The 25,316-nt window shown below is 35.2% G+C and overlaps 2 protein-coding genes across 5 annotated transcripts in view; one reads left to right on the top strand and one right to left on the bottom strand.

The window, feature by feature from the left end:
* The window catches only part of LOC135847388 (inactive dipeptidyl peptidase 10-like), a 601,135-nt gene that overhangs the window by 29,394 nt on the left and 546,425 nt on the right, over positions 1 to 25,316 (bottom strand). The window lies entirely within an intron of this gene.
* LOC135847420 (uncharacterized) lies at positions 16,744 to 18,907 on the top strand. Its single transcript, XM_065366942.1, has 2 exons — positions 16,744 to 17,017; positions 17,284 to 18,907. The coding sequence occupies exon 2, from the start codon at positions 17,288 to 17,290 to the stop codon at positions 18,407 to 18,409; it is 1,122 nt and encodes a 373-aa protein (XP_065223014.1). The 5' UTR covers positions 16,744 to 17,017; positions 17,284 to 17,287; the 3' UTR covers positions 18,410 to 18,907.

The following is a 25,316-nucleotide window of genomic DNA, read 5'->3' as shown; positions in this document are numbered from 1 at the left end:
TAAGTTTTTTTGCAATACCCCTAATGGTTTTCGGCTTTCCAATTTGCATCTGATGAAATTTTGTGGGAATTTCAAGTTTAAAAAATCTGCTGGAGGCTCCAAAATGACTTGAACCCGCCTATAGTCGACTTGATAGGGTGTTGAAATTGGAGTGCTGAGTGAATTTCAGCTTTCCAACCACACTTGATGAAATTTTGTGGAAATTTCAAGTTTCAAAAATCTACTGGAGGCTCCAAGAATTTTCGAAAAATCGCTGGAGGCTTCAAAATTACTCAAACTCGCCAGCAGTCGACTTAATAGCGTGTTTAAGTTGGAGTGCAGCGTTAATTTCGGATTTCCAAATTCGTTTAATGACATTTTGCAGAAATTTCAAGTTTCAAAAATCTGCTGGAGGCTCCAGGATGACTCAAAATGGTTTGAAACCGTTTTCAATCAATTTGACAGGTAGAAAATAGGTTATGTGCCAAATTTAGGCTTTCTAGGTCAATTTGGTAAAATTTTGAAATTTTTCTCATTTTTGCCAAAAATATTTTGATTTTCGAAAATTCACAAAAAATAAAAAAATGCAGTTCAGCTGTTGAAATTTAAGCTGGTGATGAAATTTTACATGTTCTTTCGATCCAGCTTTGTCAAGTTCAGGAAATTTCGTTTAGAGTCTTATTGTTACAAAGGAAATCATTTCGGCTGACCTGTCGATCAGAATGGTCGCCATTTTGTCAGTACCTACTTAAGGACAACTTTTTTTTGGCAAGTTTGCTTCAAAATTTTCCGTTGAATGTCCCTTTTAAGAAAAAAAATTATCCCAGAGGATTGGGAGAGGGAGTACAACCCTGTAGTTGGAGATTTCGAACACATAAACAATTCTCTGACCACTCCTCCTCCCTTCCTTCTCTATTCTTGAAAAAAAAAAAGAAACAATAATAATAGGTCTAGGTAATGTTAGGAAATGCGAAAACCAGCTATTTTTTCAAGGTTAAGATACGTCAGATGCCATTCAAAAATCTCGTATAAGTAAAATTTGGGACTAAAATCGATACATTACCTACTTATTCACGAAACGATGTTATTGACCTGGAGATCTCGTAATGGAAGTTATTTTCAGCCTTTATTCGTCTCGTTTACATGAAATTTTAAACACTGCTGTGTTCATTGCGTGGATAATAATATAATATAAAGTTACAAAATTACCTACATAGTAAGTAGGTACCTATAATGTAATATCATGCTTCTCTAGTTGTATGAAAATACAGTTTTCTACGCACGTGTTGTAAACAACCTGAACAATAGACGGATTTTGATCTTATTGTTGATTAAAAGTGTCAAGAGGTTTGGCCAAGCGTCGCCAAAGAGGAAAAAAATACATCAGACGTTCCTTCGGTATAAAATTGAAGGATTTACGTATCTACACCATCATCATCATGGCACACGCAGATAACTGCACATGAGAGTAATTAAAATATCCCGAGGCTATTCGGCGTGTGAAATATTACCTTATGTACAACATTTGAAAATACGACATGGGGAAAAAAAGCTGCACCGTTGCCTTTACTGCTCGTATTTCGTCGTAATGCGTCAATTATTTTAAAATTGCTCGATTACGTATTTGTGAAGCATGGAACGAAACAATCAGCATGCATTTCCATCGCTGTAAATACACGATGTTGTTTTACGATGTAAATGAAAGCTTCGTCGTCGTCGTGACATCCTCGTCGACATTTTGATGTTATTTCGAATGTATGTATTTATGTGTAGGAGAAGGTAGAGGTATCCGAGTACCTATTTGTGTGCTAATCTAGCGCAAATGCGTCCCTCCCCAAACGAGTACCCTCTGCCAACCTAACTACGTACGTTTTACTCTGTGATTTTGTTCGCCTTTTGTTTTGTTCGTGAATAGCGTAAGTATTTTTTTTTTTACTGGCTCCTGTTACTAAGCATGTATGTACCTCTACCTATATAGATATATAGGTAGTCTATTTCTAAAGGAAACGAATAAATTGCTAGCGTAAAGGTAACCGGAGAAAATGTGTGGTGATAATGGAGGGTAATTTTGTTGGGATTCTCAATGCGCTGGAACGAGTTCTAATTGAGCGTACCTACTTCGAGATTAATAAAGGTACCTACATACTAGACTCATAGATGGATTCGAAATGCCGAAAATACCGCATGATTCGAGTAAAATCATCAGCATTTTTAGCTTCGCGAGTCTTTTTCAAAATTAGTATAATTTCAACCAAGTTTCGAAGCTTTCTAGGGCAAGTTAGTAAAATTTTGATTTTTTCTCATTTTTTGGCTATAATTTTATATTCAAAAATTCACCAGAAATCGAAAAATGCACTATAGAAGTTGATTGGCTGACGATGAATTCATAGTTGCTCTTCCAATTTAGCTTTGTCCAGTTAAAAAAAAAAAAAAAAAAAAAAAAAAAACAGGGAAGTTTGTTTTTTCTACAACTTTGAACAAAAACAACAAAGGAGGGAGAGGGAGACTGAAATTTCACCAATTTTTTTCGCCAGGTTTTCTCAACTTTTTAACTCACATTCCCCCTCTCCTCCACCCAGATTTTTCTAGCCAATTGGCCAGATATGATTCGAACAAAGTTTGAAAGGGGAATTGGAAACAAAAATATGCTGGTTTTCAGTCGTCTGCACATCGAGTCGAGTTAAAAATTGCAATGTTTAAAATTATGTAAGTACAAATATATCTCTAAAATGTTGAATCTGTAAACACATTTAAATGTAGGCACACTACGCGATATTTAGGGTACATTTCCCCCTACCCACCCATTTTGAGAGGGGCGGTAAAAAGCACCTAGAAGGATAGTGCTAGATTAGTGCTGGTTAGTGCACGCATCCTCGACGTTAGTGCACGCCCCCTTCACCCCCATTTTTTAAAAAACATGTGGGGGGGGGGGTACAGGGAAACGTGGTACCCACCCATTCACGGAAGGGGGTTAAAAACCACCTAGAAGGTTAGTGCTAGGTTAGTGCTGGATAGTGCACGCATTCCCGACGTTAGTGCACGCCCCCTTCACCCCCATTTTTTAAAAAATATGTGGGGGGTACGGAGAAATGATTTACGAAAAAAGGGGAAGAACGTCGTTGAAATGGTTAAAACCCACATAGTTCGACTCAGTTTCGTTAGTGCTGGTTAGTGCACACACCTATACAATCACTCCTCCCCCCCTCCTCTAACTTCCCCTCACCCTCACTATTACACGAAATGTTGGCATCTGGAAAAATGTGTGCTGTGTAAATATCGATGCTTCATTGTCTGTAAAACCACATACTTACGAGTAGGTATACCATAAGTTTCAATCAGTACAGATTCAATTTTGACTTCTTTATTACAGATACCCTATAAGAGGGCTAAAATTATTTTTTCGGCAAAAAGTTCAACTGGGATATTCTGAAACATCACTCAAAAAAAAATTTCCACCATTCCCGTACGTACCTACCTACTCGACAACTCATTTTTTGAAATAAGTTCAAAACTAGATTTTTTACCAGAGACTAAGAGAGAGGAAACATTAAAAAAAAAAAAAAGTTCAATTTGGAAAGGTCATGCATCATCCAACCACTAAAAACAGTAGAAAATTAAACAACTTCTTGAAAATCCCACTTCGAGCCAATGGGCAGTGGGCGCGCACCCTTCCCCCTCCCGCCCGCCCTTATGGGGCGAATAAATTGACAATATGCGTATCGTTTTCATATGAATTGAACCCGCTAAACACGAATATGAAATTGGATTTGTAGTTGCATCCCCCTAAAGAGTTTCTTCAAATGTAGCTTTTATAGAAGGGTTAAAAATGACTTCATATTATTTTGTGGATATACTGAAAGATATCATTCAGAAGACTGAAGAAATATTTTGGAACGCACGTGTGTCCAATGCTTTGGTGATTATTGCCAACTTTGAAAAATTGAAAAAATTCCTTAATTTTTGGCAAATTTTCTCGAATTTTTAAAATCAGAAGCTTTGGCACCGTTTCGTTCCAAAATATTCCCTCGGTTTTGAGAATGATACCTATCCTTCAAAATTTTGCCATCGTTAATGCGAAATATTTGCAAACGACTCCACTGAGTTGTAATTGACGAGAAAATTGTAAAAAAAATGAAGAAACGTTTAATTTCTGCAAAATGGGTAGGTAGGTAAACTGGTAGGTAGGTAGGTACACATAAGATTGTTTAAAATAAAGGAAAATTTTTTTTATTGAATTTAATTAAGTATAAGCTTAGAGTACCTACTCGTTAATACCTATTTACAATTTTTTTAAATTGTATGTTGAAAAATTTTGTTTTTTTCGTTAAATGTAATAAGATTGCTCAACTTTCTGGTTTTTTTTTGTTGAATGTAAGCAAACTAATTTCAATAGGATATGACGTTTACTGCAGGTGGTTTCAATAGGGAAATTCTTTAACTCCGTACACAATTCCTAAATTCTTCGTACCTTTCAAATATCTCAAAATATAAACCACTTTTAGCCAATCTTCTAATTTTGGGTTTTGCTGATACCTACTTACAACATTCACGGCATAACATATATCCGGTCTAGTTGTATTGCTGAGGAAAATTAAACTTCCTACAGCTTCACGAAACATTGTTTCAGATACCATCTCAACTTTTGTATCTTCTTTACTACGCTTTTCATTTTGATTCGTCTTCATAGGAGTATCAACTGCATGAAATTTATTGATATCAAATCTTTCCAACAACTTCTCCACATACGACTTTTGACTTAAAATCATCTTTCTTTCTTCTCCTAAAAACTTCTTTGGAATACCTAAGTCTTTCATCTTAAACTCCTTACAAAGCTGCTTTTTAGTTTCTAGTATTTTATCTTTGCCATTACCAATAATCAAAATATCATCTACGTACAAAACCACAATTACAAATTTATCTTTCTTTCTCCAAACAAAAATACAACTTTGAAACGGATAGGTTTTAAAATTCATTTTCAACATTTTCTCCTTATACTTTTCATACCAACGTTTTGGTGAAACTTTCAACCCATACAAACTTTTAATCAACTTACATACATTATTTTTCCGAAATTCATCATCAACCGCCACCCCTTGTGGTATCACCATATAAATTTCTCTTTCTAATTCACCGTACAAAAACGCTGTAGTTACATCCATTTGATTTATATCGAGATCATATTTATTTGCAATAGATAACATAAATTGTACATCGCTTATTCTAACCACAGGTGAGTACGTTTCCATCTCATCGTACAAATTAGTATCTTGAAAACCTCTTGCCACTAAACGACCTTTAAATCGTACACTTCCATTCACTTCTTTCTTCTTCTTAAAAAGCCATCGACTATTAATAATTTTTTCACCTTTAGGTACATCTTTGCGGTTCACATATACCCACGTTTCATTTTCAATTAAAGAATCAATTTCGTCTTTGATACCTTTCTTCCACTTTTCACTTTCAGTACTTCTCATAGCCTCATCAAAAGATTGTGGCTCATCTTCAATTAAAAAGCTTTCAAAATTATCAGAATTATTTTCAAAATTCTTACTTCTACTTTCAAAATCAGATTTTACTTCTTTCATCATATTTTCACTAAAAAGTTCTCTTACAAGGTAACTTTCATTTATACCTTGAGTAAATCTAATATCTTCAAATACTTTCTTGTTTTCATTCCACTTGAAAAAATGACCAATTGTTTTACTTTCAATAAATTCAACATGTTTTGTTTCAAAAAACTTATTAAGCTCTGGTTGATACATTTCGTAACCTGAATTCGTACATCTCATCAGAAAACATCGTTTACTTCGTTCATCCAATTTAGTTTTATCAGGATTAAAAGCATACCCTAAACTTCCAAATCTTCGTAAAAATTTCAAATCAGGTTTCACTTTCAACAACTTTTCATAGGGAGTAATAAAATTCAACTTACGGTGAGGTAACCTGTTGTACAAATATATTGCAAAAGTTAAAGCAACAGTCCAAAAAATCTTGGGAAACTTCGCATCAAAAAGCAAACACCTGATAATTTGCATCAACGTGCCATTAAATCGTTCAGCTTTTCCATTATGTTTTGGAGTATATGGTTCAGAGTTTTCAACAAGAATTTCCTTCTTAGTCAACAGAGCTTTCATTTCCTTTGTCTTATACTCCGTACCATTATCACATCTCATCAACCTAACCTGATGTTTATCACCAATCAACGATCTCATGTGTGCCTCTACCTCATCGAGCACCTCTACATGTTGCTGTGGTATGAGTAGTTGTCTTTTTCAGACACTTGTAACAAATCCAAGCATTGCTAGTGCAATCTTTCGAAAAATGACCACCATCGCCACAATTAAAACAAACGTCACTGAAGCTTTTAGAACGTCCATCGAACGAATTTGAACGATCATGATTACGATTGTCATAACTACGATTACGATTATTTTCTCGACGATCAACACGTCTGTGCAAAACTCCACGCGAAATTCCACGTAAAATTCCCCTACCTCGAGAACGACCCCTAGTACCACCACGACGATCATCACGACGATCATTATTAGCATAAAAAACATTACCGTTATTATTTTCAACGTCCATCATCGAATCACCATTATTGTACCTATCTTGAGCTTCGGATGTGTCATTTATATGGTCGATAATTTTCGCCTTCAGATCATCAAGCGTCATATTATCCAGTTCGTTCTTATCGATTTTTCCAACAGCTTCTTTATACACTACACGTAACCCTTGCAGAAAATTCAGTTTCGTTTTTCGATCATCTAACGGTTCGTTGCTAGCTATATACTCATTAATAATATCGTCAAAACGTATAATATAATCATTAATCGATTCACCTTTACCGATCCTAATATTAGAAAATTTCCGATCAAGCGATAATGCATTCGTTAAACTTTTGTTTAATTTTATTGAGTCTAACCTATTTATAATACTCTTTGCAGTAGTTTCGTGAGTCACGTTTCGTTTATTTGTTTCATCCAAACGAGATAAAATATACGATACAACAGTTGCATCAATTCTAAGTTTTTCATCGTCTTGTAAATTAAGATACCTGTCGTTCTCCTCAATTACGTAGTATAGATCCAATGCTTTCAATTCAGTATATAAAACGTTCTTCCACACATTGTACGAGCCTGAATTCGTTAAAATCGTCGGTGGATTATTAGTCCGTAAACTCTTCTCTGTTAGCTGTTTTTTTAAATCCGCAACTTCAGCCCTCAGTCTATCTATTTCTTGCTGCCGCGCCGCCACTGCCATACCTGACTAAAAAATTATCTACTACTTGAAAATAAATCAGATTAATTTCCGCGAATTATTAAACCTCGCTTACGCTACCATATCAACATCTACAATACTAGAAAGAAGTACACAGTATCTCCGAGACCAAACGAATGAATTGTTTATTTATATTTCCGCGTATTTACAACGATCCGACGTACCGAACATACTAGCCAACTATTTGTCAATAAAATTTCGAGTTTCAGGCATCTAATGGAGGCTCCAGTAAATTTCAAAAAGTCACTGGAGGCTCCAAAATGACTTGAAATCCGCTTGTAATCGACTTCATGAGTAGCGTATTGAGACGAGTTTGCAGAATGAATTTCGGCTTTCCAACTCCATTTGATGATGTTTTGTATGGGAGTTTCAAGTTTCAAAAATCTGGTAGAGGCATTTGGCAGTTCGAAAAAAGGATATATTCCAAATTTCAGCATTCTATGTCAACTTGATAAAATTTCGATTTTTTCTCCTCATTTCTTTGGCTTAAATTAGATTTTCAAAAATTCACCAAAAATCGAAAAAGGCACTTTAGCTTTTGAAATTTTGACAGCTGATAAAGTTTTGCCTGCTCTTTCGATCTACCTTTGTCTTGGTTTAAATTTTCGTGAAAGTCCTACGTTTTGGAACGCAAAATCTGCGATTTCGGCTGCCATGTCAATCAAAATGGCCGCCATTCAGGTAGGGCCACTTTTTTTTTAGTAAAAGGGCAAGGAATGTTTCTTCGGACTCCCCCTTTAAGAAAAAAGTTGAAAATTTTTTGTGAGGTAAATTTTTCATGTACATAGTAACTGGGCTGCAAATAAACTAGTTGATGATTGGGAGAGGGAGAGGATCAGAGGAAGGAGGAATAATTGTGTAATTGCGTGCGCTAAGCTCTATAACCAACAATAATAAAAATGAATCGAACTAATTGGATGCTTCAATAATTTTTTACACGTATTTCGTAAATCATTCCTCATGATTCACCCCACATTTTTTTTTTCAAAAAAGTGAGAGGGTGGCTGCACTAACGTCAGAAATACGCAGCTTCACAAACCTGCGCTAACGTGGACAATCAATCTATGTGGGTTTCATTCAGTTTCATGTCATGAGTGGGGGAGCCATTTCAGGGGACCCACCCAATGATTCTTTCATTTAGTGTATTTGGCATCATTAATGCAAAATATTTGCGAAGAATCCCACTGAACACGAATATGAAGTCATTTTTAACCCTTCTATAAAAGCTACATTCGAAGAAACTCCTTAGGGGGATGCAACTACAAATCCAATTTCATATTCGTGTTTAGCAGGTTCAATTCATATGAAAACGATACTCATATTGTCAATTTATTCGCCCCATAAGGGAGGGTGGGGGGTGCGCGCCCACTGCCCATTGGCTCGAAGTGGGATTTTCAAGAAGTTGTTTAATTTTCTACTGTTTTTAGTGGTTGAATGATGCATGAACTTTCCAAATTGAACTTTTTTTTTTTTTTTTAAATGTTTCCTCTCTCTTAGTCTCTGGTAAAAAATCTAGTTTTGAACTTATTTCAAAAAATGAGTTGTCGAGTAGGTAGGTACGTACGGGAATGGTGGAAATTTTTTTTGAGTGATGTTTCAGAATATCCCAGTTGAACTTTTTGCCGAAAAAATAATTTTAGCCCTCTTATAGGGTATCTGTAATAAAGAAGTGAAAATTGAATCTGTACTGATTGAAACTTATGGTATACCTACTCGTAAGTATGTGGTTTTACAGACAATGAAGCATCGATATTTACACAGCACACATTTTTCCAGATGCCAACATTTCGTGTAATAGTGAGGGTGAGGGGAAGTTAGAGGAGGGGGGGAGGAGTGATTGTATAGGTGTGTGCACTAACCAGCACTAACGAAACTGAGTCGAACTATGTGGGTTTTAACCATTTCAACGACGTTCTTCCCCTTTTTTCGTAAATCATTTCTCCGTACCCCCCACATATTTTTTAAAAAATGGGGGTGAAGGGGGCGTGCACTAACGTCGGGAATGCGTGCACTATCCAGCACTAACCTAGCACTAACCTTCTAGGTGGTTTTTAACCCCCTTCCGTGAATGGGTGGGTACCACGTTTCCCTGTACCCCCCCCCCCCCACACGTTTTTTAAAAAATGGGGGTGAAGGGGGCGTGCACTAACGTCGAGGATGCGTGCACTAACCAGCACTAACCTAGCACTAACCTTCTAGGTGGTTTTTAACCCCCTTCCGTGAATGGGGGGGTACCACGTTTCCCTGTACCCCCTCACATATTTTTTAAAAAATGGGGGTGAAGGGGGCGTGCACTAACCAGCACTAACCTAGCACTAACCTTCTAGGTGGTTTTTAACTCCCTTCCGTGAATGGGTGGGTAGGGGGAAATGTACCCCGATATTTATGTTAAGGAAGAAACGGTTTCACGAGAAGGACTCTACTCGTCAGTCGTCGGTGAATTATTTCTACGTAGTTCATAATTTATAACGGTAATTTACGCGTTTCTTTCGTAATTTGCGAGGCATTTCCACTTTTCGTACCTCTCCACGAATGTTCATTTGCGGCAACGTAGGTATATTCTACTTATAGTTATTTGGAATCGCAAAGCACTGTGTGAGGCTTTCTTCCTGCCTGTTTGTTTTGATCGCTCTCGGGGCTCAGATGTCTGATTGGTGAGTTTTTATAAACGAGATCGAGAGAGAAAAGACGAAAAGGAAATTAAAAGTACATCGGTTCATTTGTCATTTTGAGGCAATAACGTTAGTTTTATAGACATTTGTCAATACGAAACGTTATTAAAGTTTAGGTCGGCGTGTTTATTCGCCGCAGCGGAGCATTTGCTGGTTTATAAAACAAGTAGGTACTGTACGGTGGTTGCCCCTGTCGGGTAATTTATTTTCCCCGAGCTTCAGATTTACCTACGCACTATTTGCAACGTACCGTAATATCAAGAATAAAGCTCGAATTTCGCTTGATTAGTTTCTCCATAATATTGTGAAATTTCAACGTTTAAATGTCGGAATGAAGAAATAATTATTTTCTCGTACGGATCATTCCATCTTGGAATTAGCTCAGTTTTGAAGGGGGGGAGGAGGCTCATTCCTATTTTTGAAAATGTTATGAAATTTACAATTTCAGTACAAATCAAATAGCCTGCAGTTATTATTTTTAGGAAATTTTATTTCTGCATGCCTATTTAGAGGTCAAAATTTGATAATGTTTGGTACAATAGCATTTTTTGGGGCTCAAACTTTTTTTTAAGTTGTAAAATGTCAAAACATTCACTTTTTTGTCTTTGATTTTGACGTGCCCTTCAAAACACTATGATAGCGAATGTAAAGACCTAAATGGAAGATTCCCATAATTGTACTAGCTGTCCAATCACACATTTTGGAATTTTGAGGAACTTTTTTGCCAATTTTTTCGTCCACTTTTTACAAAATTGTACTTGTAAATCGGACTGTGATTCAGATGTTTCCAGAAATGTGATTTTCTGTCAAAATAATTGGTCACTTGATTTTTTCAATATCTACTTTTATGCAATTTTTGGACCACTTTAGAAAAATCAAATTCCTGCGATCGTTTCATCACTAGCCAAAATTTCAACTTCTACACTGCATTTTTTTTATTTTTGGTCCATTTTTGAAAATCAAACTTAAACCAAAAATGAGGGAAAAAATCAACATTTTACCAACTTGCCTTAGAAAGCTGAAACTTTGGATATACTCTATTTTTAACCTACCAAAGTTGAAATTAGTCAGCAGAGTGCATTTCGGCTTTCCAACCCGATTTGATGAAATTTTGTAGACATTTTTCAAGTTTCAAAAATCTACTGAAAGCTACAAGAATATTCAAAAAACCGCCAAAGACTCCAAAATGATTCAAAACCACATGCAGTCGACTTGATAGCGTGTTGAAATTGAAATGTTGAGTGCATGTTGGATTTCCAGCTCTGTTGAGTAAAATTTTCTGGAAATTTCGAGCGTTGCAAAATCTGCTGAAGCCTGCAGTAGTTTTCAAAAAGTCGATGGAGGCTTCAGAAAAACTTTAAATCTACCTGCAGTCGACTTCAAAGCGTATTAAAATTAGTTTAAAGAATGGATTTCGCCTATCCAACTGCATTTGAGGAAATTTTGTGGAAGATATAGGTTTCAAAAATCTACTGGAGGCTCCAAAAATGTTCAAAAAGTCACTTATTGGAAGCTCCAAAATGACTTTCTGCGTGAATTTTGGATTTTCAACTTCATTTTTTGATGAAATTTTGTGGTAATATCAAGTTTCAAAAATCCGCTGGAGGCTCCAGGACTGTTCAAAACTATTTGAAACCGTTTTCAATCGATTTGGCAGATCAAAATATAGGGTATATATGCCAAATTTCAGCTTTCCAGGACAATTCGGTAAAACTTTGATTTTTTCTTACTTTTTTGACTTGAATTTTATCTTCAAAAAATCATGAAAAAACAAAAAATTCGCATCAGCACTTGAAATTTTGGCAGGTGTTAAATTTTTGCATGCTTTTTGGATGTAGCATTGTAGCTTTGTCCAGTTCAAAAATGTTGAAAATTTAGAATTTCCAAAATGTAGCTCGATGGTTCAGAATAGCTTTAAACGTCCTGTAATCGATTCAGCATATTGATGAAATTTGGGTACAATGTGAATATTTCAATTTTCGAAATTCAATCTGCTGAAGACTTCAAAATTGCTGTAAACGGTTGGAAACTGCTTTAAATGGGTTCGGTGGCTCCAAAATAGTATGCATGGAAAATTTAAGCTTTTTAGGTCAATTTGATCAGATCTTAATTTTTTTCTAATTTTAATTTGATTTTCAAAAATTCATAAATGGTCATTCCACGTCAGTTCGACCAAAAAGTGGTAAGGAGAGTGTAACCAACATGACGATATGAAAAGTAAAAATCGTCATTAAACAAAATCATTTATAAAGAAAACATGAAAAGTACATGAAACAAATAGATATTATATGAATTTCGCGAATTCGCGTACATAAAAAAATTATTAGAAAAAGTACATTGACAAACCAACGAATTGAAAAGGAATGGAAAAAAAAAGACAAACTTTTAGCGAGTACATAAACAAAAATCAAAAAACCGAGCGCGGCCAAATATTATTGAGAAAATTCGCGAATGCCTCGAAAAATTGGAAAATTTATCGGATAAGTTTGGAATCACAATTTTGGCCGTTGCATATGCCCCCTGGCTAATTCAAATTTCTCAAAGCAAGCTTGGAGAAAATTGAATTGACCATAGATGAAAATAACAAAATTGTGAAATAATAATAAACAATCAAAAATTACCTAAATTAATTTTATCGCGTTGTAAATTAAACAAAACAATAAATTAAAAAAAAAAACAAAAAATATATAGGACAATAATTAAGTATGAGGAAAAAGAGACAAAAATTGGGAGACATCATGGAAAAATAAAAAAATAGGAGAAGAGAGTGACACCAACGTGAGACTTGCGTAGGTGGAAAACAACAAGCCTGCACCATGGTCTGTCACCTTCTCTGGAATGTAAGGCTTGGACAAAAGTCCCTCACCCCATTCCAGAGAGTAGGAAAGGAAAACAAAGGAAAACAAAAAGATAAGTAGGAAAAAATAGGAAGAAAAACTGGAAAGTTGGAAAATTGGATCACAAAGATGTGCATAGAAATGCCACTAAATCAGAAAAAATTTATCATTTTCATTTCGAGAATAAAAATTAATTGATCAGAAAAATCAATATCTTCGAGCAGTTTGAGCGAATAAATTTACAGAGGAAAGCGAACCATAAAGATCTAAAAAACGTTTTTTCCTTTTGCGTTTCAGGGAAATCAAAATAAATTTCAAAATCAATTGATCATCGAACATTTTATTATATCCACAAAAATTATGATCCTGCAAAGGTTTTACAAAAGATACAGACTTGCCCCCTGCATGAGAAAATGCAGTAAAATAAGAGAGATAGGTTTTATCAAAAATCATTTTTAAATAACGTTTTGTTATACTGATGATTATAAATTTTGTATCAAAATTATTGACAAGTTTGAAAAAAGGATTTATAAGTTTGATTTCAACTTCAAGATCTTCAGACACGTTGGATTTGTGAGAGTTCTCACTTATAGTTACATCTAAAACTAGTTTATCATGAACTTTTGGAATTTGTGATCCTAAATTTATCAAGTTTGAAGTTTGTGGTCTAGTAACACTATTTGAAGACGACTCAAACATGATTGGCTCAAAAAATATTTCATTTTCTAGTTTTAACAAATCAAACTCAGAAAAACTTGAACTGAAAACATAGTTTTCTGAATCACAACAAACTTGAGATAAAATTGGGGGTTCAGATACCTCAACTATGTTAATATTTTCAATCTCCGAAAAATTCTCAACTGAATGAGCCTTTTCAGATATTTTGATCTCACGAGTTTCAAACTTTGGTGAAAAATCAGGACAAAAATTATTTGAGTTTTCTGCTTTGGGAAAATCATCAATGATTTTAAATTCCATTTTCAAAGAATTATGAGTGAAATCACATGCGTGATTTTTGTCTGAGTTCAAAATTTCAAGTTGGAAATTATTTGTATTTTCATTCACAAGTTCCAAAGATTTGCTCGAAACTTTTGCCTCACAAAAATCATCCATAAAAGACATATCGATAATTACGTGATCTGGTTTTTTGTGAAAATTAGAAAATCTCGTACCTACATGGCTTAAATCAAGATAATTTCCATAAGTTTGTTCGTAAACTTGAGAAACAGGTACAATTTTTGGTTCAATAAAATCATTAATTTCCTTATTTTCGGAAAGACATCTTTTTGTATCACTGAAATTGAGATAATTTCCATAACTCTGTTCATAAATTTGAATTGAGCTTGTAGAATCATAATTATTGGTTGCATTATTCGAAGACAAATTAACATTACCTTTAAATGTTTCTATAAAATTTGACACAGGTATTTGAGGTAATTGATGAGGAAAAGGCTGACAAAAACCTTTTTCATTGTTTTGGGCTAACAAACCAGAGTAATAAAACCTTTTCAAGAAATTTAACTGATTTGCATTTTGGATATTGTTACCTTCTGATAAATCTAGATGATTATGAAGTCTTATCAGAGTTTTAGTTAATGTAAGGAGACAATTGAACAATTTTGGATTATTTGAAAATTCCTCCATTTCTTACCTTGATCAATCAATTTTTAAAAAAAAAATAGCATAAGATAGGTAATTAATTACAAAATATTGTGGGTTTTAAATATGCGAAAATAAATTGGTGATTTATCGAATAAATCATCACGAATACATAAAAATTACAAAAACGCATTTTTTTTTCAAAACATAAATACCATGTATACTTGAATACCAAATGAAAACAATGATGTGATGACCTGAGTGGTGATGAGCTGAACGAAATAAACGAAAACAGCGAAGTATTATTACCAATCAATTGACACAAGTTGCTGGCAGTTCAGGTTGAGAAAAAACGACATCGATAATTGCAGAAAATTGAACGAATTTGGCAAATTATGCAGACTCATTTGACAGAAATCGGAGGTAGTGACGTAATATCAAGGTCGACGCATTCGGCATATTCAAACTCCGCGGAGAAAACGTACCTAGTTGTAGATAGTAGTCGTAGATACGTACAGACGATACAGATGTTTATATTTTGGTATAAAATTTCAACCAAATCACTTCTTGGATCAAACATTTTTTTTAAACAGTTAAAAACAAAATAATATGTAAAACGAAATTACAAACCGTTTCGTTTCTATCCCGGACGGGCCCCCATTTATGTAACCAACATGACGATATGAAAAGTAAAAATCGTCATTAAACAAAATCATTTATAAAGAAAACATGAAAAGTACATGAAACAAATAGATATTATATGAATTTCGCGAATTCGCGTACATAAAAAAATTATTAGAAAAAGTACATTGACAAACCAACGAATTGAAAAGGAATGGAAAAAAAAAGACAAACTTTTAGCGAGTACATAAACAAAAATCAAAAAACCGAGCGCGGCCAAATATTATTGAGAAAATTCGCGAATGCCTCGAAAAATTGGAAAATTTATCGGATAAGTTTGGAATCACAATTTTGGCCGTTGCAAGAGTCCGAGATTTTATTGCATTTTTTTCTGTGGAAAGACCTTCCGAAGAGATGACCAATGGCGCAAATCGCAGTCCTGTAGCCCTTTTTTAAAGGCTACCAGGGGGTGTCAAAGTTCTCAGTGAACTTGAAATATCATCCATTTCAGCAGTGGATTACTCAATAACCGCGATACCTACAAGATGGAAGTTTTTCCAATAGTAAGGGGTTCTGAAAGGCTTGTTGGTGTTATAAAAATCAGTGTTGTCGTTTTTTTTTTCGTACGAGAAATTAGCTCGAAAAATTTCAAAACGTGGTTTCATATCGTTCTGACTCTGAAAAATTCTGAAAAAAATATACTTATTATGGACAACTTTTCATGCTGAACAACATATTAAAAAATTGGGATGGCATTATGTCGTAAAGTGAATTTAAAAAAATTAAAAGTTTGCGAAAAAAATTGATTGTTGAAGTTCATCCATTTGACCCCTATTTTTACGTATCCGTTGAAAAAGAATAATTCGAAAAAATTCAAAAATCAAACGAATTGCCATGAGTGTGATTTTTATCAACTTTTTCATGAAATACCTACGTCACAAAGAGGTACAAATAAGACAACCAGAGGGTGTGGGAGGGGTGTCTCACCTCCCCCCAGACAGAAAATTTTGAATGTGAATTTTGGGGAAAGTTGGTTGAGTTGGGAAAGCTGGGAAAAGTTGGGAAAATGGACGAATTTGTGAGAATTGAGAATCATTCGAAAAATCCAAATTACACATAGTTGAACACAATTGTATACGAGTATAAGATGAATAAAAATTTCTTCAAATCGGTACGTTAATGTAGGTACCCCCCCCTCCTCTATTAAACCCCAAAAAGTATGCAGACTTTGACCAATTTCAGTAGAGACCTTAATTCATTTTGAGCTGAAAGTTACCCAGAAAAATTTTAGCTTCAGAGTTATAGGTGCTTCTGGAGAGGAGATATATGCCCTCAAAGGTACAGGAATTTTCCAAAAAAATCTTAATTTTTTTGTTCTATAACCCCTTTGAGGGCCCAGTTCTCCTCTACAGGGACACCTTCTGAGCTGAAATTATTTCTCAGTAATTTTCAAATCAAAATGAAGAAAGGTACTGTGAATTTGTTTGAAATTCTTCCACATTTTTTTTCCACCATCCACCCTAAGCTATACGTGTCTACAACTACGCGAAAGTGTAGGTACAGGTACCACACGCCATCTCTGATTAGGCTCTCAAACGACCACCTACTCCACGAAAAACCAGCTAGCTCTTATTAGATACATAATTGAAAAAATCATGTGTCTGGTTCGTCGGGCTGATTGTGAACTGTGGTATAATGAAACAAGTTGGTATACTTGGTGCTACAGTTATTACTGATAGCGATAGGTCCTTCAAACAAATGTATTTATTTTCACAATCACTAATATTTTGTTATCGTCTCATCGTCTTCGGTTGAGAAAGTTGCAGTAAAATATCTCAAATTTTTAAACGTATATGGTGATAATCTTTCAACATTTAATTTAAAAAGAGTACTTTTCATTTTTCATTTTTGATTTGCGTTTGTGTCTCTTGGTCACAGTCGATTGACTATTATGCCCGTATTTTTTCCAGCAGTTGAGCATTATTGAGTATTATCATGCTTATAATTGAATCTTATCAGTGGCATTAGGTAAGTAATGTACTATTTGATTGAATTAATTTCATGCTCATACGAGTAGATTAAGTGGACGGAGGCAGTATTCGTGCCTATTTTATTTTTCTGGAATTTAGTGTTAATGTTGAGTTGAGAAATCCCTTTACCTATTTGAAAGTGAGCGTTCATAAAATCGTTCTTCTCCATAAGTGTGCTGAGTAAATTCATTTCGATCAACATGGTTCTCTCCTTAGTTTTCGCTTTTTGAGATATAGGTATTTACGAGATCGTTTTGTTTTCAGGATAATGAAATCTCGCAACTCGAGAAAAACCACCCTTCATCTAGGTTTTTCTCCTCTCACACTGAAGGATATGGTTTCATCGCATTGTGCTTTCGTTTGCTGGTGTCTCGAGTTGGATACTCCTAACTCCGAACGTATCTGGGGAAATACTTGGTTTAAGGAGCGTACATTCCACTGCGAAGATATTTTACCTGTTCCAGTGGAAATCAGATCGATAATTAATGATAAAATCCGACTTATCGGGCAAGAGCTCGAAAATTGGTTAGTTCACCACCTGCAAATCATCAATTTTATACCTCGTCAAGTTATGGCCAGTTGTATATTCTTGAACTCACCAGTCGGCGATGTTTGCTACAAGCGAACTGCTCAGAATCTACTCGAAGTAAATTATTACGCGTTCAATCTAAGGGAACAATTTAAAATAGCATGCAGGTATTGCTTCGAGGAAGACGTGAGACGTTTGTGGGCCTTTTTAAAGGATGATCCGGTATTGCGTAAATATTCTTTCAATAATATAGAATCGCGTCCAGGCTACGTTCATTCGATGGATTATTGGTGCTCGCTAATGAGAGGCGAATTGAAAAAATTCTACGGATGTGGATCCGAAGCAAAGTCGCCCGAATGGTACGTGATTTCAAATCGCCCACGTATGACGATATGGGCAGAAATGGAATACTATTGGGATAAATTAAACGACAAAGAACGAAATACCCTGCATCGCATTTTTGCCGATAAAAACCTCACCAAAGATCTGATTTTCAAATACAACTTGCACCAAGGCGTTCACATTGTGCTATTAAGGCCTTATCAAACTTTACACAACCTCGCCGAAAACGAACTCTATTTCCATTACACTTTGCAAGTTTGGGACTGCGTAAAGCACTCGATAACCAGAGATAGTTTATTTTTCCACAGAATTCTCATCATATTATTACCTATGGCGTTCAATCAAACACGTAAGCCTAAGCACAGTGATCATATGGTGAAATTAATCAAACAAATATGGCTCTCCACTCCGCAAGACTTGAAGAACTTTATTTGTACATCTCACGAACGTGTTCAACTCGTGTTCGAAATAAGTAAAAGGTACCTATGTAGATATTCGTTTTTTTGGTCGCGATATTAGTTTTTTTATTCAATTACTCAGAGATACCGCCAGCATAAAAATCCGCCATCAAATCTGGCTACATTGGTGGCGAAGATTAATTACTGTGGCTAAAGTCTCGGACTTGATCGAGTTGACGACGTTATGTCTTCGCAACGCAGATAATATTGTCCAGTTTAAACGCGACGTTATGTTGAACGACGAAATACTGCAAGGAGTTTTCACGCAATTCATCAAACACGGATATTATAACGAGTTCGCCGATTATTTGAAATTTTGTAGTTCCGATAATGGCAAAAAGTAAGTAGGTATGCGTACGACGTAGAAACAAAAAAGAAACGTTCACAAAAGATGTTACCATTTTTCTCCACAGTGTTTTTATGCTTACGAGTAACCTGTGTTTAGTGGACTTTTGCTGCAATTTTTGTACACTTTCTGTTATATTTCCTGAAGATTTGTGAACATTTTTTAAGTTTATCTATAGCCATGAGCAATATATTATATTTTATTCATACTATACTTTTGACTTTTTTCAATAGTTACAAGTATTCGCAAAATTTCGAATTTTTTTCACATTTTCGGAAATTTATTTTTTTTAAATTATTAAGATTAAAAAATCTTAATTTAAGCGGAATATTGATTAGGTAATCAATATAGGTACGTCTCGTTTGCATATAAGTTTTCTATGACGTTGAATGATTAGAATATAGACTTATTTTTAGGAGACTATGCTCTTAACACGAGAATTAAGTATGGTATTCCAACAATCAAAAAATTTTTTGAACCACTGAACCAGCCAATGTTAAAATGAAAAAGAATGCAAGAATACAACTCTAACCAAAATTTCAGGGGCAACAGAGTCGTTTCACATCAACTCGACCAAGAAGTGGTAAGGGGGTCGGCGATGTTATTGAATTTTTTTCTGTGGAAAGACCTTCCGAAGGGATGAACAATGGTGCAAATCGCAGCCCTCTAGCCCTTTTTAAAAAGCTGCCAGGGGGTGTCAAAGTCTTCAGTGAACTTGAAATATCCATTTCACTCATTTCAGCAGTGGACTCGATAATCGCGATACCTACCAAAATGGAACTTTTTCCGATAGTTAAGGGTTCTGAAAGGCTTTTTGGTAGGTAGAATGAAAATCAGTGTTGCCACTTTTTTCGTACGAAAAATTAGCTCGAAAAGTTTCAAAACGTAGTTTTATCGTTCCGATTCTCAAAAATTCTGAAAAAAATATATGTATTTGTATTATGGAAAACTTTATATGCAGAACAACATACCTACCTATTAAAAAATTGGGATGGAATTATTTCGTAAAGTCGATTTTAAAAAATTGAAATTTTGCGAGAAAATTCGATTTTTTGATTTAAAACATGAAAAAAACTTTTGACATGTGAAGTTTACGTTTACCCGTTTGACCCCTGGGTCATTCCATGTCAATTCGACCCAGCTTTTTGAGTCATGTCTCTCGATTTCGCTCAATTTTTTTTTACAATATCTAGTCACGCAGTAAGTAAGAAACCCGCAATCAGTTTGGTCCCACCCCCCTCGGGGGCGGGAGGGGGGCTTCCATTATTTTCACATTGTCTCGAGGTACTCAACTTCAGCAGCGCATTCTTCCGAAGCTATGATACATTGATCAAAACTGATTTCACAGTTCAGACGGGCATTGAATTTTGAATTTTTTAAGCATTTTGAAATTTGCAAAAGTTGAAGTTCAAATATCAAAATGGCGCTGTAAGTGGGAGCTACCATTTAAAAATCTGAAAAAATTACCATCGATGTATCTTTTGATGCTTTTTTGAAATATCTTATTTTCAAGATGGGATCTCTCAATTTGGGGGGAGTACCCCCACCGCCAATTTTGGGCAAAACTTTCGAAAAAAACCTGGGGCATGTGACATATTGAATTGTATGTTTTCGGTGACGTTGAACACGAATATGACGTCAGATTTTTGATTGGACCCCATCCACGGCCCCCAGCACCTCCCCAAAGGGGGTAAAAGTCGAAAAAAATGATTACATCCGTGTGACACATGAAATAGTACGTTTTTGATGACGTTGAATACGAATATGGCATCAGATTTTGAATTGGACCCCATCCACGGCCCCCAGCACCTCCCCAAAGGGGGTAAAAGTCGAAAAAAATTATTTCATTCGTGTGACATATGAAATAGCATGTTTTTGGTGACGCTGAATACGAATATGGCGTCAGATTTTGAATTGCAACTCATCCACGGCCCCCAGCACCTCCCCAAAGGGGTAAAAAAAAAAAAATGGTTTCATTCGTGTGACACATGAAATAGTATGTTTTCGATATCGCTGAACAAGAATATAGCCTTAGATTTTCAAATTGCCTCACCCATGGCCCCCAAAACCTCCCCAAATAGGTAAAAGTCCAACAATTTCATATGTCACACAAATGAAATCATTTTTTTTCGACTATTACCCCCTTTGGGGAGGTGCTGGGGGCCGTGGATGGGTCCAATTCAAAATCTGATGTCATATTCGTATTCAGCGTCACCAAAAACATACTATTTCATGTGTCACACGAATGTAATCATTTTTTCGACTTTCACCCCCTTTGGGGAGGTGCTGGGGGCCGTGGATGGGGTCCAATCAAAAATCTGACGTCATATTCGTGTTCAACGTCACCGAAAACATACAATTCAATATGTCACATGCCCCAGGTTTTTTTTCGAAAGTTTTGCCCAAAATTGGAGGTTGGAGTACTCCCCCTCAATTGAGAGATCTCATCTTGAAAATAAAATATTTCAAAAAAACATCAAAAGGTACATCGATGAAAATTTTTTCAGTTTTTTAAATGGTAGCTCCCACTTACAGCGCCATTTTGAAATTTGTACTTTAAATTTGAAAGTTCAACTTTCAACTTTTGCGAATTTCAAAATACTTGAAAAATTCAAAATTCAATGCCCGTTTGAACTATGAAATCAGTTTTGATCAATGTATCATAGCTTCGGAGGAATGCGCTGCTGAAGTTGAGTACCTCGAGCAAATCTGAAAATAATGGAATGACCCCCCCCCCTATTTTTACGTATCCATTGAAAAAGTTGGAAAACCCGCTTCAATCGATGACATAAACTCATCACAAAACAATCAAAATTTGAAAAAATTCAATTTACAATTCCAAATATCAAAAAAAGTTGAAATTTATTCAGTTGTCGGTTCGAGACAATGTAAAAATAATTGAAGCCCCCAACCCACCCTCTGAGTGGGCTGGTACCAAACTGATTGCGGCTTTCTTACTTATTGTGTGTGTAGACATTGTAAAAAAAAAATTGGAGCGAAATCGAAAGACATGACTTTCAAAATCACATTTTTTTGGTCGAATTTGCCATCTTTACCAACTGTCGTTTCGATAAATTTTGAAGCAATTTTTTGTTGAAATCTGACTAATATTTTTTGTAATTTTCAATTGTTTCCGAGTACGTATATTTTTTATAATCAAACCCATAAGTATATTCCATGCAAATATCAACCTCAACGCTCTCGGGGGGCAAATCACCATTCTTATCCCCCTATGGTCTTTGGTTTCGTGTAAATCGAAGGTTTGTCACAATCTCACGAAAAACTTGTTTCCAAATTAACCTCTCGAAATTAGCGAAAAAATTGTACCCACCTTTTTTAATCCATTCAACACACTAGAGTGAAAGAAATCTAACCACACGCTATACGCCACGATACTACCTATAGATAAGGTATTAAAGCGATAACAATGCGCCGGATTAATGAAGCACAAAAGGGTGTAAAAGTTTGCGATAACCGATTAAATAGAAATGAAGTGTCACCGGGGCTTCGTTATTAATGGCGTCAATATATTAAGGGGTTATGCATGCGTAGCTGCGCCCGAAAGCGAAAGCAAGCTGCGGCTTGAGCTTGACTATAAAACTAAAACACTGGCGACAGAGAAAGGCGAGAACACGGTTTTGCCTACGTCGCGTCACAATGACATGATTGATCGTGATTCTTAGGTCAGTCTTGTGTACTTGTCGTTATTTAACACGTTGTACAAGATGTGCGTACACTGTACAGTTTCCACGAATGGCCAATGGTGTAGCTTTTACTCGAATATACTCGTCTCTCGCAGGAGTATTTTGTAAATTATGAATATTTAATCGTTCGACTATAATCTTGCCCTCGCCAGTCGCTAACCCAGTGCTTTGGATCGGTTTCGCAGGGGAAGATAGGTAAATAAACGAGGCAGGAATTGTTTTTGTTTGGTTGGAACCTACTGAATGTTTGATTTTTACCATGCTTAAGGGATATTTACCTATCAATTCATAAGGTAAAGTAGACTTGGATTGGGCGTTTTGAATTTTAATATAAAAATAATAAAATGTCATCCCTCTAGAAACGACACATTAACGTATTTTATTTATCGAGCCTTTTCTCGAACTAGATAGGTATTCGGTACCTATTTCATTACGAAACGATGAACAACGTCTAAAATATGTAGACTGACACACGACGACGTCAGCCTATTTAATACGAGTTGATAGGCGTGCTCGGCTTGTCGCGGATTTACCAGAGTAAAATATGATTTTGATTATGCTGCTGGTACTGTACCTACGTTTACGTATACTATCTCTACTCTAATCCAAAAATCTAATTTAGAATTACATTAAAGATAAAACCAGCCTACTTTTCGGTATTAAGTCTAATTTACAATTCCAATATATACGAGAGATGCGCCCTCTGAAACGTATCATTTTACATTAACGCGTTCTTACTTACATAACGCGAAATTCACAACCGGCGATAATTAAATTGGCGAATTCATTTTTGCCTTTTGCCGCTGCGCCGCTGCAGCTTCGGGTTCGTGTCATTTATTCGTAATTTTACGATACGTTAATCGAATTAAAACCAGAATTATTCCGTTTTCGGTACCTTATTTCGTGTATTGTTTCGAGTTTTATTGAAAAATTAATTTACGTGATCGAAGAAATGGCCCAGGGATGGAAATTGGGAATATTTAGTGAGTGAGGAAGTAGACCCGTAATTTCGAAATTTCAAAATACGTACCTATAGTAATGAGTCGAAAAGGTACGAATGAATGAATATTTATTTTCTAGATGATTCAGTGATGGGTCATTCGACGTCAATTCGACCAAGAAGTGGTAAGGGGGGTCGGCGATTTTTTTGAAATTTTCTCTGTGGAATGACCTTCCGAAGGGATGACCAATGGCGCAAATTGCAGCCCTCTAGCCCTTTTTTAAAGGCTGCCAGGGGGTATCAAAGTTTTCAGTGAACTTGAAAAATCATCCATTTCAGCAGTGGATTACTTGATAACCGCGATACCTACAAAAATGGATTTTTTTGCAATAAGTAAGTAGGGGTTTTGAAATGCTTTTTGATGGTATCATAAAAATCAGTGTTGCCACTTTTTTTCGTACAAAAAATTAGCTTGAAAAGTTTCAAAACGTAGCTTTCATTCTCACTAACCAACACATGACATCTAAATTTGTAGAAATTGCAACTATTAACTCTCACTCAATAGAAAGGCATATCGAGGTATGTGGGATAAAATCTAATGATCTTAGGTTTTGAAGTGACCTAGAGAGCTGAATTTTGTGATATTCCACATTTTTACCTCGAAAAATGATTGGAATCGTTTTCAAACCGTTTTCAGCAGTTCTGCCCGATTGGGGAAAACTTCGCTCATCACACGCCAAAAAATTCGCGGCGAGAAATTCGGACTATTTGCTGAACACTTTGCGTATTATTACGCCTCTAATTTCGCCCATTCGCGCATAAGATTGCTTATGCGCGATCGCCAATCATTTCAATGGCGTTTGCGCATGGGCGATATTATGCGCGAAATTATCCGTGCAGTAATTAGCGAAATATCCAGCGTTTAGTCCTAAATTGTCGCCAATGCCACGTTTTGAATAAAATAACGGTAACATTTTAAAATTTAAAAAATCAAAAAAGTTCAGTATTCATGCACGAATTCACAATATTTTTACAAGTATGGTTTCGTACCATTTTCGTGAATTTTTCCTGCCTAACTTTGGTCACTAAAATTTCCTATGCCTACATGGGGATCGAACCTGGGACCTCTCGTTTCAAACACCTAAACCCTAACCCTACGCCATCATTGCCTTGATGAGAAATGAACATGAAATGAATATTTTATAGTGTGTTTGAAAGCGCGCGTTGCTAATAATTGCTCTAATTTAGACTATGGCATTCTTTGATTTATGCAGAAACCATTCTCTCATTTTTACGTACCTACTTATGTTTTTTGGTACTTATACAAAATTCATTTACATTATTATTTTTTTTTAATTTCAGTTACCTACTGTAAATTTTAATGCTAAAATCAGCAATTTTTAAAATTTCATCAAAAAATATTATAGAAATGAAAAAAAAACAATTACTTATTGAAAAAGACGTTTCAATTGAATTAATATTTTTTTTTTGTAAATTTATTGAATAAATTTGCAAATTGCTTTTTTACTTATCATTATTTTGGGAAAAAAATTACGCATTTTGTAAAATGAAATTTAAAAAATTTCTCAAATAGGTAAGCTTTACAATTTTTGGTTTTACTAAGGCCTATGATTGCCCATTCAGAATTTTTGAAATTATTCTGAATTGATTTTTTTATTCAAATTCAACTGAACGTGTTTGAATAAAATCATCAATTTTTTTTGTAATCCAATAAAAAATTGAAATTTCTTATTTTGAGTGACTTTTTTATAATTTATTTTTTTGTTGTTTTAAGATCAGCATATTCTTCAAAAAAATTTTAGTTAAATTATTAGATATTGAACTTGAAATTTTGTTTTTTTAGGTGAGGTGGGGAAGAATTGAAATTCAAGTGACTGCATGCTGTGATTTTTCTAAAAATAGAGATTTTTGGACTCAAGTTTCAAAATTTTTGTTTTTCAAAATTACTCTGCTTCGA

Source organism: Planococcus citri, chromosome 1 (genome assembly GCF_950023065.1).
Source record: "Planococcus citri chromosome 1, ihPlaCitr1.1, whole genome shotgun sequence".
In the NCBI taxonomy this organism is placed as follows: Eukaryota; Metazoa; Arthropoda; class Insecta; order Hemiptera; family Pseudococcidae; genus Planococcus; species Planococcus citri.
This window is presented reverse-complemented; position numbering and strand designations above follow the sequence as displayed.

Coding starts and splice junctions, on each gene's coding strand:
- LOC135847420 (XM_065366942.1), top strand. CDS start 17,288: ATGAAATCTCGCAACTCGAGAAAAACCACCCTTCATCTAGGTTTTTCT.